Source organism: Perca fluviatilis, chromosome 16, assembly GCF_010015445.1.
Source record: "Perca fluviatilis chromosome 16, GENO_Pfluv_1.0, whole genome shotgun sequence".
Classification (NCBI taxonomy): domain Eukaryota; kingdom Metazoa; phylum Chordata; class Actinopteri; order Perciformes; family Percidae; genus Perca; species Perca fluviatilis.
The window spans coordinates 3196643-3209905 of record NC_053127.1 but is presented as its reverse complement, the minus strand read 5'-3'; the positions used below and the strand labels follow the sequence as shown (position 1 = coordinate 3209905).

At 44.7% G+C, this 13263-nt stretch overlaps 1 protein-coding gene across 1 annotated transcript in view; it reads left to right on the top strand.

Moving 5' to 3' along the window:
• Positions 1–932, top strand: part of LOC120544249 (probable dolichyl pyrophosphate Glc1Man9GlcNAc2 alpha-1,3-glucosyltransferase) — a 24309-nt gene extending 23377 nt beyond the window's left edge. Inside the window, 1 exon segment of the mRNA XM_039777882.1 lies at positions 68–932. Coding sequence (XP_039633816.1) covers positions 68–293 — 226 coding nt within the window. The 3' untranslated portion in view covers positions 294–932.
• Positions 933–13263: the final 12331 nt, after the last annotated feature.

Genomic DNA, 13263 nt, shown 5'->3' with positions numbered 1-13263 from the left:
TGTCTGCCTGCCTGTCTGTCTGTCTGCCTCCTCCAGTAATCAGATGACTCCCTGTCTCTCTCTCCAGTGGTCAGGGCTCTCTGCTACGTCCTCTGGAGTGCGTCTACCTGCTGGGACTGGTCGCCGTGGCGTTCGCCTGCGAGGTCGCCTTCCCTCTGTCGCCGTGGCAACAGAGGCTGCCGTTCCTCCCCCTGCTGGCGACCTCAGTGTACTGCTCGCTGGGCGTCTGCTACTCCTTCCTGCGTCTCTACGCCACGCTGCTGCGGCCAGACGGGAAGCCCAAACAACCGTGAGCTGAAGGACCGCAGGTTAGATTCCCTCCTAGACCACACCGGCACTCTCACAGAGGACCACTCAGACTCACCGACCAATCAGGACCTCACAGAGAACTGCTCAGACTCACCGACCAATCAGGACCTCACAGAGGACCGCTCGCACTCACCGACCAATCAGGACCTCACAGAGAACAGCTCAGACTCACCGACCAATCAGGACCTCACAGAGAACTGCTCCCACTCACCGACCAATCAGGACCTCACAGAGAACTGCTCCCACTCACCGACCAATCAGGTCTGAGTTTACTTACAATACGTAAAGTACACACACACACACACACACACACACACACACACACACACACACACACACATACACACACACACACACACACACACACACATACACACACACACACACACACACACACACACACACACACACACATACACACACACACACACACACAGACACATACACATACACACAGACACACACAAACACACACAAACAGACCTCCAGGTGGATAAAACCAACGCACCACTGGTGAAGAACTACTTCCTGACTTTATTAAGTGAACGTGGACCAAAACAGAACTGAGAGACATTCATAATGTCTGTTTTTCTACGTTTACAATTAAAAGATGAATTCATCTCCTTGTTTGTCTGTAATATATTGTTATATCTTCATATAGAGTAACTAAGTACATTTATTTGAGAACAAACTCAAGGTACTTGTACTTCACTCGTGTATTTCCATGTTCTGCTATTAAATATTGTGCTCATTACTCTCCACTATGATGCATTAAGCAAGCTTCAATGTAACTTTAACAGGCAACTGTTCAACTCCACCAGACTCCATGTAAATAATCAGGACTTTTATCATCGTAAAACACACTTCATTCAAAGTGGACAGAAACTAAATAAAACTACCAAAAGCCGTCTTGGTTCATCTTTCCACTGTTCCAACAATCACCACTCTGGTTTGGTTGAAATAAACCCTTAATTCACCCATTTACATGTGGAGATATGCTGGATCTATACACGCTAAAAGTCCTGATTATTTACATGGAGTCTGGTGGAGATATGCTGGCTCTATACACGCTAAAAGTCCTGATTATTTACATGGAGTCTGATGGAGATATGCTGGCTCTATACACGCTAAAAGTCCTGATTATTTACATGGAGTCTGGTGGAGATATGCTGGCTCTATACACGCTAAAAGTCCTAATTATTTACATGGAGTCTGGTGGAGATATGCTGGCTCTATACACACTAAAAGTCCTGATTATTTACATGGAGTCTGGTGGAGATATGCTGGCTCTATACACGCTAAAAGTCCTGATTATTTACATGGAGTCTGGTGGAGATATGCTGGCTCTATACACGCTAAAAGTCCTAATTATTTACATGGAGTCTGGTGGAGATATGCTGGCTCTATACACGCTAAAAGTCCTAATTATTTACATGGAGTCTGGTGGAGATATGCTGGCTCTATACACGCTAAAAGTCCTGATTATTTACATGGAGTCTGGTGGAGATATGCTGGCTCTATACACACTAAAAGTCCTGATTATTTACATGGAGTCTGGTGGAGATATGCTGGCTCTATACGCGCTAAAAAGTCCTGATTATTTACATGGAGTCTGGTGGAGATATGCTGGCTCTATAACAGCTAAAAGTCCTGATTATTTACATGGAGTCTGGTGGAGATATGCTGGCTCTATACAACGCTAAAAGTCCTGATTATTTACATGGAGTCTGGTGGAGATATGCTGGCTCTATACACGCTAAAAGTCCTGATTATTTACATGGAGTCTGGTGGAGATATGCTGGCTCTATACACGCTAAAAGTCCTGATTATTTACATGGAGTCTGGTGGAGATATGCTGGCTCTATACACGCTTAAAAGTCCTGATTATTTACATGGAGTCTGGTGGAGATATGCTGGCTCTATACACGCTAAAAAGTCCTGATTATTTACATGGAGTCTGGTGGAGATATGCTGGCTCTATACACACTAAAAGTCCTGATTATTTACATGGAGTCTGGTGGAGATATGCTGGCTCTATACACACTAAAAGTCCTGATTATTTACATGGAGTCTGGTGGAGATATGCTGGCTCTATACACGCTAAAAGTCCTGATTATTTACATGGAGTCTGGTGGAGATATGCTGGCTCTATACACGCTAAAAGTCCTGATTATTTACATGGAGTCTGGTGGAGATATGCTGGCTCTATACACGCTAAAAGTCCTGATTATTTACATGGAGTCTGGTGGAAACAGGAAAATATATTTGAAAAATACATAAATTAATCCTTTTAAATATTGTAATTCCCACATCAGGTGAATAAAATCATTAATGATTATTGATTAGTTCAAATAAATCTGTACGCATGTTGAGCTATCTGCGTGTGTGTCTACGCTGTATACAGCGGACTGCAGTCTGCAACGTCACAGCGTAGACACACACGCCACTTTCTAACTAGATTTTCGTCTACTTCTACTGGATAGTATTAGATAGATAGCATTCAACGGACTCATTTGCATACAGATGGGGTATCGGCCAGCTTTTTGACGCGCAGCGGTTTTTCCAATGCAGAGCCACCTTCCCAGGATGCTTTGCAGGCGCGTTGAAGTCGCTTAACGTCAGAGTGGAGCGCGATGCGCGACAGAAACGTTGCACGGTCAAATGGATCTGTACCGTTATCGTGAGGCTACGGTTGGATTTAGGACACATGAATTTAACTCAGAGGTGTATAGTCCAGGTGCCAGAAGGTAGAAATCCTGTCCAGCAGCTGTCCCAACCAGAGATGTTCCGATACCGATACCAGTATCGGTATCGGCTCCGATACTGCCTAAAACACTGGTATCGGTATCGGGAAGTACTGGAGTTTATGCACCGATCCGATACCACGTAATAAAGCCCTGAAGAAAATCTACGTTAAAGTAGTTTATTTATGTTCTTTTTCTTGTTATAACTGACTGTCAAACTGGAGAATAACAGAAAGTTCTGTGGCATTCATTGTTTGTGTTTGTTCATGTTTCACAAAGAGTTTAACCTGAGCCAGACTGACAACAAAGATAGAAATCATATCACATCCATAAGGGATAGTAGTATACAGCTGTTCAAACATAATAAAATATATGACACACTGGTATCAGTAGTAGTATCGGTACTCGGTACACGCAAGTTCAGGTATCGGAATCTGTATCGGGAAGCAAAAAATGGTATCGGGCCATCTCTAGTCCCAACCATCACTAAACCAGCTCCTCTACCAGGTAGATGAGCTCGTTAGTGAAAACACCTGTTCTAGATGTAGAGGCAGATCCAAAAACATGGCAGGATTTTTACTTTCTGGCACCTGGACCACACACCTCTGATTTCACTCCCGTAAGTAAGAAAGTAAGTAAAGTTTATTTACAGAGCGCTTTTCACAGATAAAAATCACAAAGTGCTTCACAAGGTACAACCACATTAAAATACATTGAAATGAGGATAAAACATTTAAAAAGTCAAAGATAAATTAAGCCCAATCAACTAAAAGCTTGTTTAAATAACACAAGTGTCTTGAGTTGTCTTTTAAAAGAATCAAACAGAGTCAGCCACACGGAGGAGCAAGGGCCGGGCGCTCCAGAGTCTGGGGGCTACAGCCTCCAAGGACAGGTCTCCCCGTGTTTTATAGCGAGTCTTTGGGACCATTAAGAGACTTTGGCGTGCTGATCGAAGGGCACGGCCTGGGGAGTATGAGCGTAACAAGTCAGCAATGTATTCTGGGGACTGACCATTTAAAGCTCTAAAAGTTAAAACCAATATTTTAAATTCAATACGAAATTTAATAGGTAACCAATCTAGGGAGGACAGAATGGGATTGATGTGTGTCCTTCTGCCAGATCCTGTCAAAAGCCTTGCCGCAGCATTTTGAACCATTTGAAGACGATTTACAGCCGATTTGTTAAGAAACATAAAAAGAGAGTTACAGTAATCTAAACGTGAAGAGATAAAAGCATGAATAACCATCTCAAGGTCAGAGTCCGTTAAAATTGTCCTCAATTTTGCAATATTTCTTAGATGATAGAAACAGTTTCTGACCAGAAGTCTCGAATGGCAGTCCAAAGACATTGAGCGGTCAAACCAGACACCAAGATTTCTGATGCTCGACTGGACAGTAGAGCTCAGAGAACCAAGATGTTGGATGATTGATGACATTTTGTTGTCAGGGGCTACAATCAGGGTTTCAGTCTTTTTCGTGTTTAATTGGAGTCAATTACTAGCAAGCCACGATTTTACACAGGAAATACAGTCCAATAAATCCGTTAGTTTGTGTAACTCAGAGTCATTGAACGAGCAATACAGCTGTATGTCATCTGCATAAAAATGGTATGACACGTTGTTAAAGTTGTTCAAAATTTTTCCAAGAGGGGTAATGTACAGTAAGAATAAAAGTGGACCTAGGACAGAGCCCTGAGGAACACCATTTAAGAATGGAGTGGTTTCAGACAGTATATCATTTACATATACAGAAAAAGTTCTATCACTCAAGTAAGAGGAAAACCATTTTAAAACAGGACCAACCACACCAAACTGTTTTTCCAATCTATGTAACAGTATTTTGTGGTCCACTGTATCGAAACTGCCTAAAAAAACCCATAAAAACCAATCCTGAGTATCTTCCCGAGTCAGCAGCCATCTGAACATCATTTGACACTCTGAGGAGAGCAGTCTCCGTTGAGTGCATCTTTCTGAAACCTGATTGATACTTATCCAGGAGTTCATTGTAAGTTAGAAAAGCTATCAGCTGCTCAGATACTACTTTCTCCAAGACTTTTGAGAGAAAAGGCAGTTTTGATATTGGCCTATAATTAGAATGCTCCGCTGGATCCAAATTGGGCTTTTTTAAAATGGGGCTTATCACTGCCTATTTATATTAGTTTGGGACGATCCCAGTGGAAAGTGATAGGTTAATAATTTTAACAACAAAAGGAGCAACAAGATCTATCACTTTAAAAAAACAAAGATGTTGGTAATATATCCAATGGGCATGAGGATGGTTTCATCGTTTTAAGTAAGACCATGACATCATCTAATGAGACAGTAGAAAAGTTAGCCCAGGAGCAATTTGGGGTAGCTACCACAATTGGGCTCTCATCAGATGTTTTTACACTAATTTTAATTTCGTTCACCTTTATTAACAAAATATTTTAACAAGTTGTTGCAGTCCTCAGTGGTGAAAACAGGCACCAAAGGAGTAGAGGGTGAAACAATATTCTGAATAATATCTGATACAGCTTTTGGATTTCTCTTATTCTGATTTACAAGATCAAATACAAATATACAAGGAGACTCGGATCTTCGCTCCGCGTGAGCATGTCCTGCGAGCCATCACGACCGATCGTGCTCTGGCTATTATTACAAAAGCTGATGCATAACGCAACCCCAGTCAAACGTCTGACTGCAGTATCTTCTATTCTATGCGCCTTATAATCCGGTGCGCCCTATATATGAAAACAGTTCTAAAATAGGCCGTTCATTGAAGGTGCGCCTTATAATCCGGTGCGCCCTATATATGGAAACAGTTCTAAAATAGGCCGTTCATTGAAGGTGCGCCTTATAATCCGGTGCGCCTTATAGTGCGGAGAATACGGTAATATTCCTGTTCCCGCTGCCACGTCTCAGTGAGGGCCATGAAATCAAGATTTCCGTTTATGAACAAGTCTCCAAGATAAAGGGCCTTGTTTGATATGGAGCGGGCATTCAGTAAAGCGAAACCGCATTTGCCGCGCGCAATGGCCGGGAGGTGCGCGCTGATCAGCGGAGCTCCTCGGCATAGCCAGAGCACGATCTGTCGCGATGGCTCGCAGGACGTGCTCGCGCGGAGCGAAGATCCGAGTCAGCCCGGGTTGGAAAGATCCGATCGGAGGGACGTAGGGAGGCTGAGGCCAGCGGCGCACAGCTGGACTCCCATGTCCGGTCTCTGACTGGAACCAGACGAAGGCACCGCTCGGCTCCGACAGATCTGGACCCACCGAACCATGATGTTTGACCACCCTGCTTTCTCTGCCTGGACTGCACACCAGCCCTCGATCCTCTCTTCCTTCTCCTGCCGCGGCGTTTCACCAGCAGCAGGTGCTCCGGTGATGACGTGGCGCATTCAAAAAGTGGAGGGAAATAATCCTTATACCTGTCCCAGGTGACACACTCGTCTTTCATTTGCTCCTTGATATGAAATAGCGTGTGCCGATCATATTGAATAACAGCAGAGACACAGCATTTAGTTGACCGGCTTAATATGGCGTAATATACCACTAGGCAAAGCCCTAGTGTCCGAGTTATTGAAGAGGTGGCAGACGCAAAGCCGAATACAGGCGCCATCTCACCAAACCTCCAGCTCAGGTCCAGTCTAGTCTCCCAGACCTCTACAGGATGATCCAGAAGAAACCTAAAGCCAACGTTTTCTACTTAAAGGTGAGTGACTCTGTGTGTGTGTGTGTGACTCTGTGTGTGTGAGAGACTGTGTGTGTGTGTGTGTGTGTGTGACTCTGTGTGTGTGAGACTGTGTGTGTGTGTGTGTGTGTGTGACTCTGTGTGTGTGTGAGAGACTGTGTGTGTGTGTGTGTGTGTGTGACTCTGTGTGTGTGTGTGTGTGACTCTGTGTGTGTGAGAGACTGTGTGTGTGTGTGTGTGACTCTGTGTGTGTGTGTGACTCTGTGTGTGTGAGAGACTGTGTGTGTGTGTGTGTGTGTGTGTGTGTGTGTGTGACTCTGTGTGTGTGTGTGACTCTGTGTGTGTGAGAGACTGTGTGTGTGTGTGTGACTCTTGTTGTGTGTGACTCTGTGTGTGTGTGTGTGGACTCTGTGTGTGTGTGTGTGACTCTGTGTGTGTGTGTGTGTGACTCTGTGTGTGTGTGTGTGGACTGTGTGTGTGTGTGACTTGTGTGTGTGTGTGTGTGTGTGACTGTGTGTGTGTGTGTGTGTGACTTCTGTGTGTGTGTGTGAGTGACTCTGTGTGTGTGTGAGAGACTGTGTGTGTGTGTGACTGTGTGTGTGTGTGACTCTGTGTGTGTGTGACTCTGTGTGTGTGTGACTCTGTGTGTGTGTGTGTGACTCTGTGTGTGTGAGACTGTGTGTGTGTGTGTGTGACTCTGTGTGTGTGTGTTGGACTCTGTGTGTGTGTGAGACTGTGTGTGTGTGTGTGTGTGTGTGTGTGTGTGACTCTGTGTGTGTGTGTGTGTGACTCTGTGTGTGTGAGAGACTGTGTGTGTGTGTGTGTGTGACTCTGTGTGTGTGTGACTCTTGTGTGTGAGACGTGTGTTTGTGTGTGAGTGTATGTGTGTGTGTGTGTGAGAGACAATGTGTGTGTGTGTGTGTTTGTGTGTTAGTGTGTAAGAGAGACTGTGTGTGTGTGTGTGAGAGGGACTCTGTGTGTGTGTACGTGTGTCTGTGTGTGTGTGAGAGAGACTGTGTGTGTGAGTGTGTGTGTGTGTGTTGTGTGACTCTGTGTGTGTGTGAGACTGTGTGTGTGTGACTCTGTGTGTGTGAGTGACTCTGTGTGTGTGTGTGAGAGACTGTGTGTGTGTGTGTGTGACTCTGTGTGTGTGTGAGAGACTGTGTGTGTGTGTGTGTGAGAGACTGTGTGTGTGAGTGACTCTGTGTGTGTGTGAGAGACTGTGTGTGTGTGTGTGACTCTGTGTGTGTGTGAGAGACTGTGTGTGTGTGTGTGTGAGAGACTGTGTGTGTGTGAGACTGTGTTTGTGTTTCCTTGAAGGCGATGTAAGGTTTAGGCGCAGTTTTAGGTACTACCTAAGTGAATTAATGTGAAGTGAATGTGAGCATCAAAACTAACTAAAAGTCTCTAATTTAGCTTTAACTTTTCTGACCTTATATTTAGAGGTCGACCGATTAATCGTCCGTCCGATTTTTGACTTTTTTTTTTTTTACATAATCGGCATCGGCCAATATCCGAATATATCAAGCCAATTAATAGGCAGGCGCATCCGTGGGCAGCCTGGTGTTAAAAACATGAATAGGCAACATTTTTCACAGCACACCCAGAGCTGAGTAGCTGCCTCCAGCCCCTCCCCTCGTGAAGTCTGGCACTGTGTGCAAGACTTCAAAGTGCCTCAAAGAATTGATTTCAAAATACTTTTACTGGTTTATAAATCACTAAACGGTTTAGGGCCAAAATACATTTCTGATCTGCTACTACACTATGACCCACCCAGACCTCTCAGGGGGTCTGGGACAGGTCTGCTACACTATGACCCACCCAGACCTCTCAGGGGGTCTGGGACAGGTCTGCTACACTATGACCCACCCAGACCTCTCAGGGGGTCTGGGACAGGTCTGCTACACTATGACCCACCCAGACCTCTCAGGTGGTCTGGGACAGGTCTACTACACTATGACCCACCCAGACCTCTCAGGTGGTCTGGGACAGGTCTGCTACACTATGACCCACCCAGACCTCTCAGGTGGTCTGGGACAGGTCTACTACACTATGACCCACCCAGACCTCTCAGGTGGTCTGGGACAGGTCTGCTACACTATGACCCACCCAGACCTCTCAGGTGGTCTGGGACAGGTCTACTACACTATGACCCACCCAGACCTCTCAGGTGGTCTGGGACAGGTCTGCTACACTATGACCCACCCAGACCTCTCGGGTGGTCTGGGACAGGTCTGCTACACTATGACTCACCCAGACCTCTCGGGTGGTCTGGGACAGGCCTGCTACACTATGACCCACCCAGACCTCTCGGGTGGTCTGGGACAGGCCTGCTACACTATGACCCACCCAGACCTCTCGGGTGGTCTGGGACAGGCCTGCTACACTATGACCCACCCAGACCTCTCGGGTGGTCTGGGACAGGCCTGCTACACTATGACCCACCCAGACCTCTCGGGTGGTCTGGGACAGGCCTGCTACACTATGACCCACCCAGACCTCTCGGGTGGTCTGGGACAGGTCTGCTACACTATGACCCACCCAGACCTCTCGGGTGGTCTGGGACAGGTCTGCTACACTATGACCCACCCAGACCTCTCGGGTGGTCTGGGACAGGTCTGCTACACTATGACCCACCCAGACCTCTCAGGTGGTCTGGGACAGGCCTGCTACACTATGACCCACCCTGACCTCTCAGGTGGTCTGGGACAGGTCTGCTACACTATGACCCACCCAGACCTCTCAGGTGGTCTGGGACAGGTCTGCTACACTATGACCCACCCAGACCTCTCAGGTGGTCTGGGACAGGTCTGCTACATTATGACCCACCCAGACCTCTCAGGTGGTCTGGGACAGGTCTGCTACACTATGACCCACCCAGACCTCTCGGGTGGTCTGGGACAGGTCTGCTACACTATGACCCACCCAGACCTCTCGGGTGGTCTGGGACAGGTCTGCTACACTATGAACCTCCCAGACCTCTCAGGTGGTCTGGGACAGGTCTGCTACACTATGACCCACCCTGACCTCTCAGGTGGTCTGGGACAGGTCTACTACACTATGACCCACCCAGACCTCTCAGGTGGTCTGGGACAGGTCTGCTACACTATGACCCACCCAGACCTCTCAGGTGGTCTGGGACAGGTCTACTACACTATGACCCACCCAGACCTCTCAGGTGGTCTGGGACAGGTCTGCTACACTATGACCCACCCAGACCTCTCGGGTGGTCTGGGTGGGTCTACTTGTTGTCCCCAGAGTCAGAACTAAACAGGGGGAAGCAGCGTTCAGTTTTTATGCTCCACATATCTGGAACAACCTCCCAGAAAACTGCAGGTCTGCAGCCACTCTCTAGTTTTAAATCTAAGCTAAAGACCTATCTATCTTTTTGATGTTGATTTTCTTTAAATAACCTATTAACTTTAACTTCTTATACTGCACTGTAACTTTTATTCTTACACTGCACTATCAATTTTATTCTTGTCTTTTAATGTTTTTAATTTGTTTATTAATTTTTTTAAATTGTTTTAAATTGTTTATTAATGTTTTTAAATTGTTTTAAATTGTTTTCTAACGGCTCTTTAATGTTTTATGTAAAGCACTTTTAATTGCCCTGTTGCTGAAATGTGCTATATAAATAAAGCTGCCTTGCCTTGCCATGACAGCGTCTTTAGGCTCAGAGGCTATCGTTAGTAGTACCATGCTGCTGGCGGTCTTGTGGTGGGATTAACTGTGCTAATAAAACCGTAGAAACACCGCGGCCACACCGTTGTGAAAGTTCCCCGAACGTCATTTATCAGAGTCTGATTTGTCACCTCTATCCGTGGCAGTCTCCTCCGCTCCATATCTTTATAACGGAGCTAACCGGAGCTAACCGAGCCTTCAGTTCTCCGTTCCTGTATCCAAATAAAAACCTTAATTTTATTAAAATGGCTGGACGAGTTTTAAATTACAACTCAGAGTTGTTTGAATGACAGAAATCTGCTCAGATAAGATCCTAATGAGTGCAGCAGGACATGCAACAGTAGGATCCCCAAAAACACAGATAAACCACTTCAACAAATGGAACAATGATCTAACAAACCAGGTGAATAAGAATTTACTTCAGATCGCCCTAGTCTGATGTGATTCAACAGGAGTTAGGAGGAAACAGTGTTGAGATTAATAATAATATGTCACTTTCTGTATGGATCATACTATACAAATTAATTTTATTTATGAAAGGCTGCAAAGTGCACTAAACTTAATTTTTTCATTGAAAAGTTTATTTTCTTTGTTCTCTGTTTCGTTTATTGAATATATTTTTAAACATTATAAAATATATGTTTTTACATTATACATTTTTAATTAAAAGTATACAAGTGTAGATTGGTAAAGTGTTAAATAAATGTTTTTGTTGAGAAATTTTGTGTATATTAGTGTTACATTTTATCTTTCAAATAGAGGTTTAAAAACAAGCAGATATCGGCCAAAATAAATCGGCAGCATTTATCGGCCATCGGCTCACCCTGATTTCTAAAGATCGGCATCGGCATCGGCCTGAGAAAGCCCATATCGGTCGACCTCTAGTTATTTATTTCTTATCTGATCTAGCTTTTCCACCATTTAAGTCACAGATATGGGGTTAATAATGGTCCAACATTATGCAAAATTTCATATTCTTTTATTGAAAAACATAACCTTTTCTTGAAGGACGAACCCTAAACTCCCGCCACCGAATATTTGCACTTCAGTCTTTCACAAAACCTGGAACAAACACTGACAGGACAGAAAAAGTGAGATTGATTCTCAGTCTTGGATCCATTATTCCAAATGTAATTTTATTGTGAAAATCTGCTCCCTTCCTGCCTGCTTCCTGACAGGTGGAGCTGTGACTCATTCCAGGAAACAGCTCACCTGTTTCAGATTTCTCTCTAGGTGGAGAGTGACCCTCTTCTTCATCAACTCTTCTTCATCAACTCTTCTTCATCAACTCTTTGGACTGTGTGAAGAAACTGTAAGTTGCTGTTTGGTACTTTAACAACACGTTAGTCTTTGGTCTCTTCAGGGTTAGTTTCTGGCTCTGTAATGTTAAATATAATGTTTCTACTTCACTTCTTATTTCCTGAGGAAGTGTGAAGGACTCTTGTGTTGAAGATCAGAAAGCTGTCTGCAGCAGTTAGTGTCGGTCGTTCTATTCACAGACAGGACTGATGTGGAGAAAACATAACTCAGCTCTTTTATAATCTAACTAAATCAACAAATATGGAACAGCGTCACTATGAGCTGGCACTCCTCCAACAGGAACTAGTGGAGCTTCTTTATGATGCAACTTTGGGTTCAAATTCAATAACATGGTATTTGTAGTGTCCAATCCTAATCAGGAAACTCTACAAATAGAGAAGGTGTAGGACACACTCAAAGCAATTAGTCGCGAGAAAAAACTTCTGACTTATAAATTCAGATATATTACTATGCTTAAATTTAAGTTACAAAATGTTGTAGGTTTCCACAGAATGAAGCCGTAGCTCGACGCTCTTCTACATCTCCTCGACTTAATCCACATTAAAACATCCACAGGAGGGGCGACCTCTAGCTCACCCAGTAAGAGGGTTCGCCCCATGTTGGCTGAGTCCTGCAGCGGCACAGGGTTCGAATCCGACCTGCTGTCCTCTGCTGTGTGTCATCCCCCCATCTTTCTCCCCCTTTCATATCTATCCACTTTAAAATAAAGGGAAAAGCCCCCCCAAAAAAATAATCTTAAAAAAAAAAAATACACAGGAAAAGTTGAACTATTTACTTTTACACAAGAAAAAAATAGACCACTGAACTACTACTACTATAATACTTCCACAGGTTTACCGCTCCAGCGGAGAGGATGGCTCGTTTAGACAGCAGCTACGTTTACAAGAGTTTGTCCAAAGTTCAAGATTGGTAGAGTTGTGTTTGTAGAGTAGAGCTGTGTTTGTAGAGTAGAGCTGTGTTTGTAGAGTAGAGCTGTGTTTGCAGAGTAGAGCTGTGTTTGTAGAGTAGAGCTGTGTTTGTAGAGTAGAGCTGTGTTTGTAGAGTAGAGCTGTGTTTGTAGAGTAGAGCTGTGTTTGCAGAGTAGAGCTGAGTAGAGCTGTGTTTGTAGAGTAGAGCTGTGTTTGCAGAGTAGAGCTGAGTAGAGCTGTGTTTGCAGAGTAGAGCTGTGTTTGCAGAGTAGAGCTGTGTTTGCAGAGTAGAGCTGTGTTTGCAGAGTAGAGCTGTGTTTGCAGAGTAGAGCTGTGTTTGCAGAGTAGAGCTGTGTTTGCAGAGTAGAGCTGTGTTTGCAGAGTAGAGCTGTGTTTGCAGAGTAGAGCTGTGTTTGCAGAGTAGAGCTGTGTTTGCAGAGTAGAGCTGTGTTTGCAGAGTAGAGCTGTGTTTGCAGAGTAGAGCTGTGTTTGCAGAGTAGAGCTGTGTTTGCAGAGTAGAGCTGTGTTTGTAGAGTAGAGCTGGGTTTGCAGAGTAGAGCTGTGTTTGCAGAGTAGAGCTGTGTTTGCAGAGTAGAGCTGGGTTTGCAGAGTAGAGCTGGGTTTGTAG